This window comes from Dermacentor variabilis, chromosome 6 (assembly GCF_050947875.1).
Source record: "Dermacentor variabilis isolate Ectoservices chromosome 6, ASM5094787v1, whole genome shotgun sequence".
Lineage (NCBI taxonomy): Eukaryota > Metazoa > Arthropoda > Arachnida > Ixodida > Ixodidae > Dermacentor > Dermacentor variabilis.
Genome location: NC_134573.1, coordinates 12920679 through 12939544, shown reverse-complemented (window position 1 = coordinate 12939544; position 18866 = coordinate 12920679). Strand labels below are relative to the sequence as shown.

Sequence of the window (18866 nt, the reverse complement as noted above, 5' to 3'; positions counted from 1 at the left end):
TCCGATTCTTAATTTTGTTTAAGGGCATGAATATACATTTTGGTCGCATGTCAACAATGATATGCATTGCTTTCGTGATCTTCGTGTACTCTATAAATTTCAAATTCCATATACATATTGAATTGCTGATGGAGAGTGAGGTTGTGTAGCTATAATTTCACATGTCTCAATTCGTTAGATGTATAATCACTATTTTAATTATCTTGTTGAATTTTGGGGTGATTTTCTCTGTGTTGCCATCATGTTGATTCTGTAGCATTAATAGCAAGTACTAAAGAGGGATGAGCATTCTATAAATATGTCGCTGCTACATGCTACTACGAATTTGAGACTTTTAATTGATCTTGCGTTTGCTCCTTTGTTGCATAAGAATATAACCATGCTTTTGCTGACTGCACTAGTCTTCAGTCAATGGGCACAATTTGATTAGTGTTATTTTGCCACTGTATAGTCCTACAAGCGGTAGTGATGTTGCCATCCTTTCTTTCATCTCCAGGTTTCGACTGATATTCTCCAATGTACGAGTAACCTTTCACATCATTATTATGTGTTACAGTAAATGTAGAATAATGGTTATTTGAATGCAATTGCACAAACTTCACTGATAGCGCAAAAATAAACAACACTCTGCCTGTTATGTAATAATTTTGCACCCCACTCAGCACAATGATCAGTTTAAAATCATATTGATTAAGGCACCAAGATCAGTGCTCACTCATTTTGACAATGGCATTGTGTATGTTTTCTCCATAATACTGACACTTGTACTTATCTGTATCGGGCGACCATGTTTCGCCGCCTAACAAATGTTATCGCACAGCGCAGGACGCGTCTGCATGTATCTGAAGTTTCTGGAAAGTTATGATGCTTCTATCCGCTGTCTGTTGTCGCCGAACCTTGTGTTATCTGATTTCATCGCGTGACTCGAATGTTATAGAACTTTGTGGAAGGCATGCGGGTCCCAACGATTAGTCTGGAACATTCGATGACTGCTGTATAAAAGCCGATGCGCTTAACCCGCTGATCAGATTTTCGACGATCGCCGACCGTGTTCGCCGCTATCGTTGTGCTATAAGTGTAGCCTCTTTTGTGGGCACAGGTTCGCCCAATAAAAGTTAGTTTTCTGTTTCACAGTATTGCTACTGTGTTCTTTGACGTCACAACCACGTGACAATACGTTGAGAACCAATCTTCATGATTTAGAGTCATAGTGCAACAAATTATGGAAATACCTGAAGCCTGGCTCATAAAGCTTTCATTTTCCAGAATTCTTTATGAGTGGAAAAACTGATTAAAACGAATGAGTGGGTTGACTTAAAGATATTAACCATATTTATATTATGGTGGAAGTCTTGCGATAAACTCCATAAAACAAAAAAAGAGACCTTCCCCTGCCTGGTCTCACTTCGAGTAACTTCTCCACCTTCCCTAAAACGAATGACTAGATCTGCCACTGGACGGTGCCGCCACAATATTCCAGACCAATCATTCGACAGAAAGCTGGGGAGCTACATATTACTGTTAGTTGCAGGTACACGAGCTTTTCAATACCAGGGTGCTGCTACAATACCCTTTGGAATGTTCCTAATGCACCTCACCTGTTTCAAGGTAAGGAACCTGGAAGCCCACTTGTGCTCCAGGTGGCTTCAAAATCATAGTAGATTGCTGTGCAAACGCCAAGCAAAAGCATGCCCCATGTTGTGAATTAGGTGCAGACTTCAGTGTGCTACTGTCCTGCTACTGCACAAAAACATGGGGTCTTTGGAAAACTTAAACGCAACCACATTTGATAAAATGGAAGTAGGCAGGAACTGAGCAGCATTTGAATGCTGTGGAGAATTTTGCTAGCAGCTTGAGTGTGCTCGACGTGTTGGACCAATTGTGAAGTCTGACAAGTTCAATGAGACGTGCTTACTTCTGTGGCAAGGCAGCCCTTGCCCATCTATTCATGTCTGATGCTCTTGTCATGTCAACAGTAAAGCTCCTCTGTGTATGATCGTTGTGGTGATTTAGGCTTTTGAAATTAGGAGGATGCTTATAAAGGACTTATTGCCCTTGACAGAAACAGCAAACTTCAGTTTTCTAGTCTGTTCCTAGTTCTGTTATATTTTTCAATTTTCCAGCACGATTGAGTGGTAAAGCACATCTTCAATCATATCAACAGCAAATGAGAACATGTTGCGGCACTATGAATCATGTGCGGTACCTGAAATAGAGAAAGCTACTGAAAGCAATGACGAGAGATTTTTTTTTGCACTTAGTATTACAGTTTTGCTTCTTTGATGGTCTTCATGATTTCAGTACAGTTGCTGCAAATGTGTGGAACATTACTGACGACTTCCGGCTTTCCTGAACTCGTGTCTCCAGCACAGCAAGCATATCCTCAACCTTCTGTTCGCAAGTAGACCCAAAGCATGGCACATCATTTTCTTTGTCGTCCTCTGAAATAAAAAGAATTCAATTGATGCAGCAAAACAACACTGTGACACAAATAAGGTGCCTTCAAAGATGGCCACCAGCTCTGTGCATTGAAAGCGTCTACTTGCTGAACACGCACACATCACATGCCGTTTGTGCATGAAACTTCTCTCACTCACTGAAGAGCACTGTACTGCGCTGCCAAAATCTCTGGTGAGTGCACAGCTTTGGCATTGTGGATGATAAGGTATGCGCCGTAGGTACTCACCTACAGGGCAGAAACCTGGAGGCTTAGGAAAAGGGTTCTTAAATTGAGGACGACGCAATGAGCTATGGAAAGAATGGTGGGTGTAATGTTAAGGGATAAGAAAAGAGCAGAATGGGTGAGGGAACAAATGCGAGTTATTGACATCGTTGTTGAAATCAAGAAAAAGAAATGGGCAGGGCATGTTATGAGGAGGGAAGACAACCAATGGTCATTAAGGGTTACGGACTGGATTGCAAGAGAAGGGAAAACGTAGCAGGCGCCGGCGGAAAGTTAGGTGGGCGGATGAGAATAAGAAGTTTGCAGGGACAACATGGCCACAATTAGTATATGACCGGGATAGTTGGAGAAGTATGGGAGAGGCCTTTGTCCCGCAGTGGGCGTAGCCAGGCTGATGACAATGATGATCAAATATTTAAGTGTAATATGATGACCTTGGTGATGCAACCATACAAAGTGACAAAGCCAAAACAAGCATAGGGTAAATTAATTTTTGTTGAATTGAAATTCAGAAATAACGATAAAAAGGGGAAGTAGACGAAAAGAGAACCTGCCACACGGCAGGTAGCCTTGGTCATGAGTGGTGCAGGCTACTCAAGCAAGTGGCCACTGTGGTAGTGCGGGTTGGACTCTGACCTGTGGCAATGATACTATGGGTCAAGTATTAATAAGGGGGAAAGATCAGCTGGGATGGGGCTTTACCGCAAGTCACCCAAGGCTTCATTTGGAATGTGTTGAGACAGCTCTCGTCATATATGAACCATCGGAGCACATTTTATTCTCTTTACATCACCTGCGTGACACCATAGCAGCCAGAGATCTTGCATCGGTCTCTCTTCTGACTATGCCAAACTTCCTCATCCTGTGTTCCTGCTCTAAACCAACAAATGACTATGGCTGCCTGTCAGTCAGTGTTTGTCGAAGACATTTAGCCAGAAACCATGTACTCAATACCAAAACTCCGCAAGAAAAAGACATTCTTGTATGTTGGTAGGCAACACACGTCAATAAAGGGTTAATGTGAAATTGAAATTGTAAATTACTGAAGTCATGTTTCCTTAGCAGGAACACTGAGGCTATTAGGTGACCATTAGTATTAGTGAGACTATTAGATGAGTTATTAGTCAACAAAATGATATAAAATATACATTGGCATTGCAGTATTCTGAACTGTTAGAGGGAGGCTTTTAAGAATATATTTCATACATTTTGTACACACATCAGCCATAAACTGAGCTTCATGTTAAGCAGACATGACTTATTGCTGCTCAATTTCACGATTTCAAAAGATTAAACAAATAATTCAAAAAATAATTACTGAATCTTTAAAGTTAGGTGATTTGTCATTCAAGTAATGTTCACATCTTCACGTAATTCTCCCGAACAGGCTGAACTGTGCTTTCACAAGCTACCCTTTAAAAAAATGTTTAATCTTAAAAATACCCATAGAACGTGGTATTTTGCAAAAGTGTCCGAGACTGACATCTTTGGTACACCTTCATACCAGAGACACTGCAATAAAATCAGGACAATAAAGAGCTGACAGGACAGAGTGCAGATCTGTCTGCTCTTGTCCCATTTCTTGTACAGTTCTTGTTCATCATGAATGTATTTGTACCTAGCTTTAGGTGGCAACATTTGACAGGACGTAAACTTAGCTTAAGCTAAGCTTGTGTGAACTCTTTGAAAAGATTTTCGTTGTGCAGTTATAGGAACTTCGTCCCACACAGGAACATGCAACAGCCCTTCGCAACGATACAATATTTGTATGAATCCTTCTTTATTGAATTATTTATCATAGCTGTGCTAGAGTGCACTAATGTTTTTCGAGTGGTGCGACTGTGCCTTTCTGCCTGACTCATTCTAAGTCACCAGTAGCGGCAGCACTGCAGTCGCTGATTATGGAAGGTGCACTGCAGACGAGTGCGCTGACAACACCGCCCCTATGAGCACCATTTCAAGCGACACGCATAAGACACAGCGTATGTGGGGGGGCACAATGGCGATACATTCCAGCTCATTGTAGCTATGCTGTGAACTACAACGCAGCCACGGCTCAGCTGGGGTAGTTAAAAATTATCATACTCAGTTCTGCTTCTTTATTTCCAACACCACACCGACGACAGCGCCATACTTTCCAACGGTGGCACTTTCCCTGAATACACTTTTGTTTTTTTGAAAATTCAGCAAAACTTGGCAGCAATTATAATCACCATTTAGAATTTTTTTGACATAAAAACAGTTGCTTCAGTCTGTTGTTGAAAACACTAGCAGGCACTGGATAACGCAGGCAACGAAAAATACAGGCGCACACTTAGCATGGCGCCTGAGCCTCTTAGCCACGTTTGCCACATTGCGACGGCTAGCATTGGCGAGACATGCCGAGGTCTTCCGTCGGAGCACCTGTGCTGCTATTGTGGCTGTGATTGACAAAGTCAAGCTCCACGGATTTCTCTATTCTCGTTGCTCATGAATGTAGCATGTCTTTTTATGTCCGTGTCATTTTATTGAACTTCAACATTTAAAGGGGCCCTGAAACACCTTTCAAACTAATCATAAAATGACCTCACTATTAAATGATGTATCTCACGAATCTCACGCTGCAAGTATTTTTTGAATCCTTCGAGTATAAGTGGAGTAATCGCACCTTCTCTCTCTTTTCGTCTCTGCTAGGGTGCGGGAAGCGAAAGGGGACAATGACGACAATGTAAAAGCAAAGCAAGCAATTTTTCGCTATTTTTGGTGCGAGATTCTAAATTCCCTCTGGCAGTGCAATATTTGGCTCACACATTCACAGGAGCCTCTTGCACAGATTGGCAACATTTCCTTACAATGTTCAAAAAGTGTTTCGAGGCCCCTTCAGGTATGTCTGATGAAAGTCACATCCTCTTTTAAAATAACTGACAACCAATTCCTGACTTAAAGTTTATGTAATATGGCTTGGATGTCCTACCTGCAGCCAGTAGAAACATCAGGCTCCCAGGAGTTCTCACAAATTCATGGTGACCCAAGGACTTTTGAGGACTAATGATTGGCCCATGCAATAAGACTTGCATCTTAAGAAAGCAATGAAAATGTGCCAAATAATTTTTTAGGTGAAAACACTCATGAGAGCCCTATGGCAGATAGTGCAATTCTGTCCCATCAGCTGGATTACTTGAAGAGGCAGACAGTGCTTACATGAGAAATTGTAGTGTGATGATTAACCTCTTAATTATTCGCTTTAGGGCCTCAATGACAGAAATCCTGTGCTTGGAACTAGTCTCAGAAAGAGGGGCTCAAATTCTAAAATGTGTTCCAGATATCAGCACTGTTGAATAATGCAGTTCCGACAACCACCACTTAATTCTATGCCATGGAACCCTCATGTCCTTGGAAAATATGTTACTGCACTATTTGGCGACCACTAACCCTGGCTAAGCGTGGAGACGTTGCTGGGAGTTGTCAGCATGGTTTCCAGCTGAGAAGAAAATGAGGCTGACAAGCTCTTATGGTGTGCAAGCATCATTTCGAACTGATGCAGACACTGCGAGTCTGAAGTCCCAAGCACTTGATCTGTTCCGCCAACAGGTTGCAGCACTTTTTGCTCCCCTGTAAAATGTAAGCACACAATATTAGCTTTCTTAATGTTTATTTTTTGCTTAGAAAACAACAGCACCATGCTCAGCACTACAGCGGTGGTGAAATGGTAAAGCATCTGACTTGTATATGGGAGGTTGAATTTAAAATTAAATTATGGGGTTTTACATGCCAAAACCACGATCTGATTATGAAGCATGCAGTAGTGAGGGACTCCGAATACTTTGACCGCCTGGGGTTATTTAACATGCACCTAAATCTAAGTACACGGGTGTTTTTGCATTTCGCCCCCATCAATATGTGGCTGCCGTGGCCGGAATTTCACTTATCACAGTGCTTGGACAAACAACCTTGCTTCTCTCCAGTTGTTAGGGACGTAGTATAGTGACAATACGGACATAGTATAGTGACAATACGATGGCGGAGTTGGATCTGGCTCCAATGCGAGCCTCCACATGTACGCACCACAGCACCTCGAATAAAACCAGCTAGCACACGCTGCTGGGTGAGGGAGGCATGTCCCTCTGATATTTTTGTTTTGTATTGTTTTCTGGTGCTATCCACGAATATTCAAACTGCATAGAACTGAACATCTTATCCCCAAAAAGCTTTTTCAGCCCGCCAAGAAAGTATTTGAAGGTGCTGCCGTGGGAATCCCTCTTACTGCTTACTGCAACATTTTCCAATTTCACGGCCGAATTCAGGGCAAACTAAAGAAGTTGTCTCGAAAACCTTTCATGCTCATTTCAATATCCTTAAATGTAAATAATTTCCATGCGTTTATGCTATGTACAAAAGAAAAAATATATTCAGTTCCACACCCGGTCCAAATGAGGAACGTTTTATAACTGACGTGCCTTTGTGTGTTTTATATTTCAAACTGAATTGAAGAGAGTGTCATATTTAGAATATCGCCTTTGCAACATTCCTGAAAAAGATTGTGTTCCTAAAAAAGATATAAGATAAAAAAAATATAATTACATAAATTACTTTTTACAAAAAGATGATTTTCATACAATAAAGGAAAAAGGTTTGGCCTCAATTGAAAAAAATTTTGTATGGAAGTCTACTTATGTCAGGCAAAACATGGCTGTGAGATTATGTTTCCTCCTTTGCTTCATTTGCAAAATATGACGGGCCCAATAGGCTAATATTGAGCATGCTGGCTTTAGTGCCCTCCGTGAGGACTTGTTCTGGTTTGTTAACATTTACTCTCTCTCCCTAACAAGAACAAAAAAGGGCATTGGTTGCCATAAGTGAAGGAAGGCTCACCTGGAATTTTTTTATTGTGTTCAGAACAATCAATATATTTTTTACTTTGTTTCCTGTTCCAGGACATAATGCAAGAGAGAACAACCTCAACACTACTTGTGGTGCTCAAACAAATTTATTGCGTGTCCTTTGCAGTTATTACTTAAACTGGTTTAATCAGCATCAGCGGGCTAGCAGCAGTTCTCGCAACAAACAGCAGATGTCCGCTTGACTGATCATGGGAACACATCCACACATGCCACGAGTGAATTCCAGGTGGCATCGACTTCCATTCTACTGACTTTTGCGGACCATGAGCCTCAATGGCTGCAGCAGGTGCACAAAACAGGGCCACAGGTTGTCGCTAAGTTGGGAGATTGAATGGCGCTTCCAGAACTCGGTTTGCGCAGGGAAGCTTGGTGCTTAACGAGTCCACCCACACCAACACAGGCGTTGTGCCCGTGCCCAGTGGCGGAAAATATCCACCTCGCGGACGTATACTTGGAGTGGCACAACTCGTACAGTTGGCACTTTGTTTTTAAAAGGCCTCATTGCACAACTGCTGACGTATGTCACGGGACAGTGTATAGGTGCTTTTTCATCTAATGCTTCGTGCACTCTACCTAGGGCATAGCAGGCATGCGCTGCGTCATGATGCATGTCGTCACTTATGACAGCAAAGCTGTGCGTTGCTTTGCTTGTCGTGGCGACACAGGTGAGATTTGTTTCTTGTGCCAATGGTACAATTGTGTTTCATTTGAGAGAAGGACAGTACAATTTTCTGCAAAATCAAAATGCAGAACAATGCTTCCATGCCGCTCGTACTTCTTTGCCTCATGAATAGCCGCAGCTTGAGGGCGGCGCATGCATTCCTGAGGAATACATTTGGTCGACCATTTGCCGACCTCTTTCACAAATAGGGTCGGAGACGTCTTCTTGATCGAGTCACCGCTTTCCCATACAGCAAATTTGACCTCGTCTTCGTCGACCATTCCCCAGACTGGCCAGAGTGAGGCCTCCACTCTGGGCAGCGCTCGCATTTCCCGAATATACAATCTGTGGTCGGGGAGCCACAAAGGCACAATGCTTTAATGCCTCTTAATGAGATTTCCATGCAGTTTTGCATTCTCAAGCGTAGAGACACAAAGGTTGGCACTAGTGAAAGAAAACGCTAATGCAAACTTCTTGTGAGCAGCACCCATTTTGGATGCAGGCTGTAAAACCTTGACAGAGCAATGGCACTTTCGGGGTGAGCAGCTTTTAATATCTGGAATGTTTCGCGGATAGAATGTGTCATAAACCACTTCGAGACGTACTGTCTCTGGCCGTTCGTAATGACTGACACGTCCTTCTTGTTTGGGCTCTGTCGAGAGCACCCAAGTTCGTCCTTGGGGAAGTAGTCGAGCACAGCTTGTACATCCGATGGGCTTAACGTTGACCTTGTGTACCACTCAAAAGCTCATACATGCTTCTCGCACCAATTTTGGGCCTTTGTGAGCATGTACGTTGTAACAGCTGGGATTGTCCGTTGAAGACGTTTGTTTCCAACTTCTGGTGGCACGATAGTTAAGAAACGAAGAGGCTCTCGACAGGACCTTGAAGCCTCATACGCTTGCTTCAAACTATTTAACCAGTGCATATTGCGCATGCACAACATTCTGTCACGGACAGTTCAGGTGTACTGATGCTTCCGTATACAGCGCTTAAAAATTGAGCGCATCTCGGCTCGTTTTCTCTTTCCATAAGATCCTCTGCTGCATATGTGAATGGAAGATGATGACCTCAAGAAAGGTGGACGTACCTGTTCAAGTCGTCAATCACTTCTTTCTGAAAGAATGCCTCGCCTGCTTTATCATGGGTGTCACTAGATCAAGACAGGCTTTCCTTGAGGCACGTAAAGTAGTGCTGGCAGATCTCATTGGTGGTGTCGTGAATATCCTCAGCCTCTGGAAGCAGCTTCCGCAGGGAGGCAACTACCAAAACGTTTACGCAACTAAATTTTTTTTTTCCTTAGCAATCTTCTTGTGAACACGTAAATAATCTGCACAAAATACTCGGACCGAGCTATCAAGCCGCATGCATCGCGTGTAGTGAACAGTTAGACCAAACTGAAACATTTATACTGAACACCACCGCACCCTTCCTGTTGCTTTTTCTAAGCTGCTGTCGTGACTGAGGTTCCAGAATGTCTCAGTTTCATGTTTTATGAACAAGGCTGTTTAAAGTTTTTTACTGAGAAATTGTGCGTGTGTCGAAGGACAACGTCCATGTGGCAATATTGGCAACCTCTGCTGTTCTTGGCATGGGAAAGCACTGTTAGCAAGTAGCTGACAAAACATAATAAATTAGGCAGCTTCAACAGCTTTTGGCTCCGTCAAGCCACAGCGTACTTTTTTGAACAGCTGAAACGTAGAGTTAAAGGTTGAGGTAATACAGGAAGAGGTTTGTGAGTGGCAAAGAAAACATGCGATAGCAGGAAACTAAATGAACGGTTCAGGAACTGGCTCGAGAAATTACTCAGATAATTTACTACTTACTTACTTACATGTTTCCTTATATATGATTTTATTTGTTGTTCTCCTTGTTTCTTTAGAAAACACATTTATAAATAACAGGCGGTCCCAATACAGTCTTTGACTATGAGATCTCCTTCTGTATATTATTCTTTTTGTCAAGAGGCGTTATAGTTCGATTGCTAAAACGCTCAGATAGCAGAGCACTGCAGCGAGAGGACACAGAGCTTCGGCGACACAGGCACAAGGCTTCCAAACACTCGTTGTCGTCGTCTTTCTCCAAGCAGTGCCTGCTGCTCATTCTTCTTCTGTACAATTTGTATAACCTGTAATCTATAATGAATAAATCAATTTCAATCTGTGAAGACAGCGATAGAGAAAACAAACAAACAAGAAAAAGGCATTATAATCGTGTCACAAACCTGAATATAATGCGAGACACAATCTGAGGCCTGACACTTAGGAAAAAAACTTGCGTTATATTCGTGCAAATATGGTATACCAGTAGCAGGCTGCAAATTGAGTAAGCATTAGCACTTCTGACGGCAGCAGCACACAAGCGAAACAAATAAAATCTGAGAATACATTTTTGTTGAAAACAAGCTACCAGAGCGAAGTTCTTTTGCAGCAAAGAAATGAGAACTGTAGATTTACGTACAGTGCAAACTAACAAAGACAACCAGCAAAGGCACTGAGGCCAGTAGGCTCAACATCGGTCACTCTGGCCCATTACATTTTGTGAATAAAGCAAACGAGGAAATAATATCGTACCTATGTCTTGGCCGACATAAGTGGACTTTCATCCAAATTTCTTACCTTAATTTTCGAAAATTAGCATTTTGGGAGAAACTTGCTTCTTTAACTTTTTCTTTTTTCGTGTCTTCTGTTTTCTGAAGGAACACAATCTTGCAGGAATGTTGCAAAGGCAACATTATATATTTGACACTCTTTTCAAGTTTGTGTGTGAAGTAGAGAAAACACACAAAGGCGCATCAAAATTACAAAGCTTTCCTCATTTGGCCATGTTTGGAATTTTAAACTATTCTTTTTCTTATGTCGACAGCATAAAAAAGCATAGAGGTTATTTACACTTAAGCATACCAAACGAGCAGAAAAGGTTTGACATAATTTTTTTCAGTCTGCACCGAGTTCGACTGTGAGGTAGGAAAATACTGCAGCAAGCAGTAGCAGCACCAGGACAGCTGCGGCTTCAAATATTTCCTTTGGCATGCTGGGAACTGTTCTTGTGAATAAAATTTTAAGTTCTGTGCAGTTTGAATATACCTTGTTAGCATACATTGATTGATTTGTAGCGTTTATTGGCACAAGGGCCAGATGTGGCCAAAGAGCGCCAAGCCGATGATTTGTGCTTCTCAATTATATATGATTTAATTGCACAAAGTATATGAAACACGGCTGTATAGAGGCCTAAAAATATTCGCTAAAAAGTGCAAAATATACACGTGGTGCAATGTGGCTGTAAAAGGGCCTGAAGTTTATTCCCTCTAAAGTGGTAAAATACAAGTATATACATATTAAAAATTACAGAGATTGATCGTGTATGCGATGACAATAGATGTTTCACGAGATGAAGGATGATCAGTAAAATATGTAGTGTCTCTAGCACTAGTGCCTCAGCAAGGCCTTGAAAGCAAGGGCTGGGAGACACATGCTCTAGAATACGGTTTCGTTGCAGCTACGAGGCCGTGCTACAAGTAGCCTGGCCAAATCACATTTAAGGTGTCAGTTTCAGTTAGAAAGTTTAATACTGATTGAAAAGTAAAAAGGGGTTCATTGCTCAGAAAAAATACTGAGTGTAACGGTATGTGTTGGAGATAAGCAGAGGGAAAGTACTTTTTTCTTTCTGCCTCTATTTCAGTGCATTGGATAAGAACATGAATAACTGTAAGCCTCTTGCCACATTTGGTAAATGTCGGAGGTTCGCTTCCCACCAAAAGGTAGGAGTGAGTGGCGTAAGTATGTCCTATTCTTAATTTACAAAGAAGCACTTCCTTATGTATTGCTGTTCTTTCAGATATCCAGTTTCCTAATTTTGGTTTGATAACGTGCAGCTTATTCTCTACTGCATGATCCCATTGGTCCTGCCAGTGCTTCCTCAGTTTGTGGCATAAGAAGGGCTTAAGTTTCGTGGGAGGGACAGGTTTATTCACATCTGTTTCATTAAAGGGAAGCTGAAATGGTTTTCAATTTCCATGAATTGCTGGGATTGGGAAGAACAGACCTAACAATTTATGGTTCCGAAATTTTTTTCTTCGTTTTGTTAATATAAGGGGCGGAAATCGCTTTCTAAATCACCCCCGCGGACACGCCCCCATCGCTTGCCGGAGCGCCGGGTGAGGTGGTTGCCAGAGGAGAGAACCGGCAAGAGTGACGTCATTCGTGGGGACCGAGCTGCCAGACCGGCGTGCTGGCATGTGCTGGCATGCCTCTTTCCGTCCTGCGCTTTACTAAACGACACTACGAGAGATCTGCTGCTGCCGCCGCTCATGTTTGTTTTCTTTTGCGATTTTCGTAAACTGTTCTTTCCTTCTGTGCTGCGTGAGTGCATACAGCCAAGGGCGCCCAACATGCCCTCATTCTGTGCAGCATTGGGCTGCGCGAACACAGGCGGGTGAGACGATGTGGTGTTTCACAGATTCCCGAAGGACAAGAAGCTTGCAGCGCAGTGGGTCCGTGCGGTGAGGAGAGATAAGTTCGTGCCGACGAAATCAACTGTGCTGTGCTCGGACCATTTCCGCGATAGCCGGATAGCCTTACGACAAATGCGGAAACGCGTTGTTGCTAGCGTTGCTACACTCCGTTTCATACATCAGGTGCAACGCTGTGGAGGCTTGAGATATTTCTTGCAGTGGCTGAGTTCGCACTTCGCACTGAGTTCGCACTGAGTTCGAACAGAAAAAGTTCGGTGTTTCTTGACCCAATTTTTGAGAAGATTTTCTATATATAAGCTCAGTTCTGAATGAAAAAAAAAAAAAGAATTTACCCATAGAAACAATCCGTGTACTTATACGGCTGCTAACACGTTCTTTTAAATCAATTTTCTTTTCGGCATTTTTTAATTGCAGCCTGTCGCGGCAGCTTCACGTGTATGCTCGCGCGAGCAAACACCGCTGGCATGCTGCGAAGCATAGACGGAAACGCGTGCAGTGATAAATTTTGGTGACCGGACTTCGTGCGTAGCTTCCACAGCGTTGCACCTGAGGTATGAAATGGAGCATAGGCTTGCCAAGTGACATTCGACGTACGGTTGCAGTTATCGTGTTTACCATACGGCGGTGCTAAAACTGCCCGATATCTTAATGTGAACACTAGCATGGAGCACGCATACTGATTCTTGATCGAGCCACAATCGCAAAGTCGTCGAACCACAGTGTGAATATTGCACATATAATACCTTTGGCCATCTCTGGATGTGTATGATAAGCAACTTCCATGACTGTACCTCGCAGCACTGCATGTGCGTGCTTTGAAACGTGGCACTTATGTTCGCAATCGTGTATCAACACTAAAGAAACCAGGGGACTTTAGACAAGCAGCGACAAGGTGCTTGACATTGCGGAATTGCACCCGTGTTTACAATCTAATGAGAAGTTAGTGCTTCGTCATTCTTCCAGCAGCATGTTCCCAGTGACACTTTAGCGCACTTTTTCTCCCGTCATCGGAACGTGCAGCTACATGAAAAAAAAAATAACAACATACGTACCAGCTAAGATTTCCAACGCGCGAGAAGGTGCACACATCGCTCTCGCTGTTGGCACACTCTACATTGTCGTTGCCGCTATCGTTTTCCGTATCGGCTGTCGGTTCGAACATGTACGGCGAAAATACAAGCTGCCCGAGACCGCGAGAACGTTCCATAATGCTTACAACTCAGCTATGAAGCCAGAACAGAACAGCGTGCTACGCTCTGAAACGGCGGCGCCGACCGGCAACTGCCACGAATGACGTCACAGCGGCCCCGACCAATCATGGGCAACAGCGGCGTTCGTGCGATGCCCTGAGGCGCTGGTGCGCGTTTTCATCAAAAAACAGCTGCTTGCGTTTGTTTCTGCCCTTTTTGAACCAGATATTCGTGTTCAGGGAACTCAAAACTGTAGAATGCCGCAGAGAACTCATTTTTTTCGAAAAGTGTTTCAGCTTCCCTTTAAAGGCGACTGACGTTGCATTTTCGTCAGCAGCTACATTACCTTTTATGCCCCTATGGCCAGGTACCCCACATAGGACAATGTTTTGGTTGTATATTAAGGCTAAGCATAGTTGTGCGTATAGTTTATTAAAAACAGGGTTCTTATGTTTTCGAAAACTCATTAAGGCCCTTACTACGCTTAATGAATCTGTGAAGATGATGGCGATGATGGCTTTATTCAGATTTGTTTGTCTGATGTGCTTTACAGCTGAGAGTATTGCGTACGCTTCAGCCGTAAAAATACTTGTGTTAGGATTTAGAGTACTGGAGGTAGAAAAAAATGGCCCAAGAGCTGCATACGCGACACAAGCAGATGATTTGGAAGCATCTGTATAAAACTCGGCACAGCATTACTTCGCTTGCAGTTCGAAGAAGTGTGATCGTATGTGTGCCTCAGGTGCATGTTTTTTTATTTCGACAAAAGAGATATCGCACTCCATGGTCTGCCATTCCCAAGGCGGTGGAAGGCGAGTGGGAGGCATTAGGATATTTTCTGGGAGATGGATGTCTGTTTCTTCCGCCACTGCTTCCAAGCGTAGGCTCAAAGGAGTTTAATACGTGGGCGGTTACTGTAAAATCTGGCAGCGGACAGGTCGCTAACGATGGAATGTCATGGATGCTCGGTGTCTGATTTTACCTTAGTGTAGTATGAAAAACTTAAGAATGTTCTGCGTTGATATAAGGACCATTCGTTGGCCTCGACGTACAGACTTTCAACAGGGCTAGTTCTAAAGGCACCTGTTGCCAGTTGTATATCGAGGTTGTGGACGGGGTCGAGAATCTTTAGTGCACTCTCAGTTGCGGAGTGGTACACCACGGCTCCGTAGTCGAGGCGTGATTGTACGAGACTCTTATACAGGCTAAGCAGACACTTCCCGTCACTGCCCTAGGTTGTTCGAGAGAACAGCTTGAGGAGGTTCATGGTCTTGAGGCACTTTTATTTCAGATATTTTAAGTGGAGAATGAAGTTAAGTTTTGTGTCCAGGGTAACACCTAAGAATTTGTGTTCGAGGTTGACAGTTAGTCTTTCTCCATTAAGGTTAATATCTGGTTGTGGTAGTACACCTCTCTTGTTTGAAAACAGGATGCATGTGCTTTTTTGGGGGTTCAATTTAAAACCATTCTCGTCCGCCCACTTTGAGAGTCTATTCAAGCCGAGCTGTAGCTGTCTCTCGCAAATGCTAAGATTGCATGACCTGAACCTTATCTGTACATTGTCTACATAGACGGAGTAGAAGGGTGCGCGAGGTAATACGGTGTGGAGGGAGTTCATTTTAACAATAAATAGCGTACAGCTCAGTACTCCACCCTGCGGTACACCTGTCTCCTGTATGAATGGTCGGGACTGCACGCTGCCAACTCTAACACGAAATGTTCTGCCAGAGAGATAGCTTTCAAGTATTATAAGCAGGTTGCCGCGAATGCCCAATGCAGAAAGATCCTGAAGGATCCCGAAGCGCCACGAAGTATCATACGCCTTCTCCATGTCAAGAAACACTGATAATACAAGCTGTTTGTGGACAAAGGCATCCCTAATGTACATTTCCATGCGCACAAGCTGATCTGTCGATCTGCCTTCTCTGAAACCACATTGATATGGGTCTAATTTCTTGTTTATTTCTAGATAGTGGACCAGGCGACTGTTTACCATCTTCTCAAAAACTATGCATAAGCAGCTCGTCAATGCTATAGGCCTATAACTATTTGCCAAAGAAGGGTCCTTACCCCGTTTCAAAATGGGAATTATGATGACCTCTTTCCAAGCAGAGGGAATGTGGCCGGACGACCATACAGAATTGTAGAGACAAATAAAAGTTTCTTGTGTTTCAGGCGGCAGGTGTTTAAGCATTTCATATAGGATGCGGTCAGATCCGGGGGCAGATTTGTTGCAGCTGTTTTGGTCTGCCTGAAGCTCTGCCACGCAAAAAGGTCTATTGTATGCCTCGTATTTTGTGCTTTTCCGTTCTAATAATTGTCCTTCTATTTGCCTTTTGTACCTTTGGAATGTTTCAGAGTAGTGCGACGAGCTGGATATCTGTTCGAAATGTTCGCCAAGAAAGTTCACCTGATCTTCCATGCTGTCGCCTTGAGTATTCACTAAAGGCAGAGAGTAAGACTGTCGACCCTTTATTCTATTCACTCTATTCCAAACCTTTGTTTCGTCAGTGTAAGAGTTAATGCCCGATATATACTTTCTCCAACTCTCTCTGCTAGCTTGTCGCCGCGTTCTTTGACCCTGGGATTTGACCTGCTTGACATTGACTAGATTTTCTGCCGTCGGAGAATCCCGAAGTAAACCCCATGCCTTGTTCTGCTTCTTACGTGCTACTCGACACTCATCATTCTCCCATGGAAGACTGCGTTTTGGGGACAATCCACTTGTTACAGCGATATATTTGGAGGAGGGTGTCAAGGAGAAAAACCGTAAAATATTTAACCGCAGCATCTATGCTTAAAGCACTCATGTCGTCCCAGGATAAAGAAGCAAGTTTTTTAACTTTTCCCAGTCAGCAGAGTCAGTTTTCCAGTGAGGCAATTGTGGGGGACATTCATTAGACATTGGTGTGCATAGAGCTACAGGGAAATGGTCACTACCGTAAGGGTTTTTAATAACTTTCCATTTAAAGTAAGGTAGAAGAGTAGGAGATGCAATGCTAAGATCTATTGAGGAGTATGTTTTGTTTGCCAGATTATAATACGTGGGCTCCTTCCCATTCAAAAGACATGCACCTGAAGAAAAAAGGAACTGTTCAATCAAGCAACCTCTCGCGTCACAGCGCAGGTTGCCCCATAGGTTGCTGTGTGCATTTAAATCTCCAAGCACAAGATATGGTTCAGGTAACTGATCTATTAATGTTTGGAATTCTTGTTTGTGAAGCTGAAAATGCGGCGGTATATATAAAGAGCAGATGGTTATCAGTTTATTTAAAAGTACAGCTCAAACAGCCACTGCCTCAAGGGGTGTTTGTAGCTGTAAGTATTGACAGGCTATAGATTTGTCAGCTATGATGGCTACGCTGCAGGATGATGCGAGGGCATCATCGCGATCCTTCCGAAATATCGCATAGCGACGAAGGAAGTGTTTATGCTTAGATTTCAAGTGAGAATGAACTTGGTTTAGCTTACAGTGCCCTTTTGGGGCCCTGTAATTGGAGTTTTTTCTTTTTTGGAGCGGTCGACAAAATCGCGCCGCTCCTTAGGCGTCAACTGCGCCTTCTGACTGGGTGTTGTGTCCATGGCCTCTTGAGAGGCACTGGACACGTGCTCTTGCGAGCGGTGTGTTTTCCGTGAAAGCCTTGTCTCGGAAGACAAGGCCCTGGAGCCCACCGTCCTGGTGGTTGGTGGGTTTTTCTTGACCTCTGAGCTGGGCTGACTGGTGCCAGCACTAGCAGAGGCCTCCACTGTGGTCAAATTCGGGAGAGGTAGGGTAGCCTTCGCTGCTCCCGCCATGGGGGCGGGTGGCGTTGCCGCACACTCGCTACGCGTGGTGCTGGCGTCTGCCAAGTGCCGTCGTGGTACTGCCTCCCGACGTACCACTTCGGCAAAAGATGTGCTCTGTGCAAATGTTGGTGAGATGCGTTGGCTTGCTTCTCTGAAAGTTATGTTTTCTTTTACCTTTATCACAATTATTTCTTTTTCTTTTTTCCAGACTGCGCATGATCGAGAATATGCAGGGTGGCCACCATTACAATTGCTACAATGGGGCTCAGCCTTACAGTCATCTGCAGAGTGATCATTGATGCCACATTTCGCACATGTTAGCGGCCCTCTGCAGCTCTGGGAAGCGTGGCCAAACCTCTGGCATTTAAAACAATGTCGCGGGTTGGAGATGTACGGTCATACTCTGATTTTGATATATCCAGTTTCTAATGTCTCTGGTAATGTGCTAGAGCCAAAGGTAACTATCAGGTACTTAGTTGGCAGCTCCTTGTTGTCCCGTCTGATCTTTATTCTTTGTACGCTTATTACGTTTTCATCAAGCTTCCATCCTTCCAGGAGTTCTTCTTCGGTCAAGTCTATCAAGTCAATGTCAGAAATTACGCCTTTGGCCGTATTCATGATTCGGTGTGCTGTTACACTGACAGGGATGTCTCCAATTTCTACAAGGTTTGTTAGCTTGTCGTGTTGTGCTTTGTCTTTTGAGTAATAAGTCGCCACTGGCCAGCTTGGTGATTTTATAGCCACCTCCAATGGTCTCTGTGAGATACTTCGCCACAATGAATGGTGAAATCGTTTGTGCCTTCTTGTCAGATTTATCACTGTGAACGTGAAATTTCGGGAAAGTCTGAGTGGCTTTCAGAGAAAACTGAAATGCAGCATCGGTGCGCCCCCTTTTAGAGGGACGATCAGTTGAGAAGGGGTTGGAAGTTCCCATGAAATATGTTGAGTATTCAACGACGATGCCAGTCACCCAGCACCGAGCCCAACAAGGGGACAAGGCAAGGTATGTGGTGAAACAAGCCCTACCGTGCCAACTGTACGTCGTCGCTATAACCACATGTTATAATCAAGGTAGGTAATACCACACCAGGTTAACCCTCGCCGCCAGAAATGTTGGAAGTTATCAAAAGAAAAAGAAGACAGGAAAGACTAAAAGTGAGAGGGAAAGACGAAGGTGTGTGAAGAGAGAGAC

At 43.6% G+C, this 18866-nt stretch overlaps 1 protein-coding gene across 2 annotated transcripts in view; it reads right to left on the bottom strand.

Annotated features, from left to right (window-relative positions):
• Window positions 1-2230: 2230 nt before the first annotated feature.
• LOC142584628 (germinal-center associated nuclear protein-like) overlaps window positions 2231-18866 on the bottom strand; it is a 559187-nt gene continuing 542551 nt past the window's right edge. For both annotated transcript variants that reach the window (XM_075694780.1, XM_075694781.1), the window contains exons 27-28: window positions 6095-6274; window positions 2231-2441 (exon numbers count right to left, since the gene is read on the bottom strand). In XM_075694780.1, coding sequence (XP_075550895.1) covers window positions 2290-2441; window positions 6095-6274 — 332 coding nt within the window. In that variant the 3' untranslated portion in view covers window positions 2231-2289. The remainder of the gene's footprint in view (window positions 2442-6094; window positions 6275-18866) is intronic.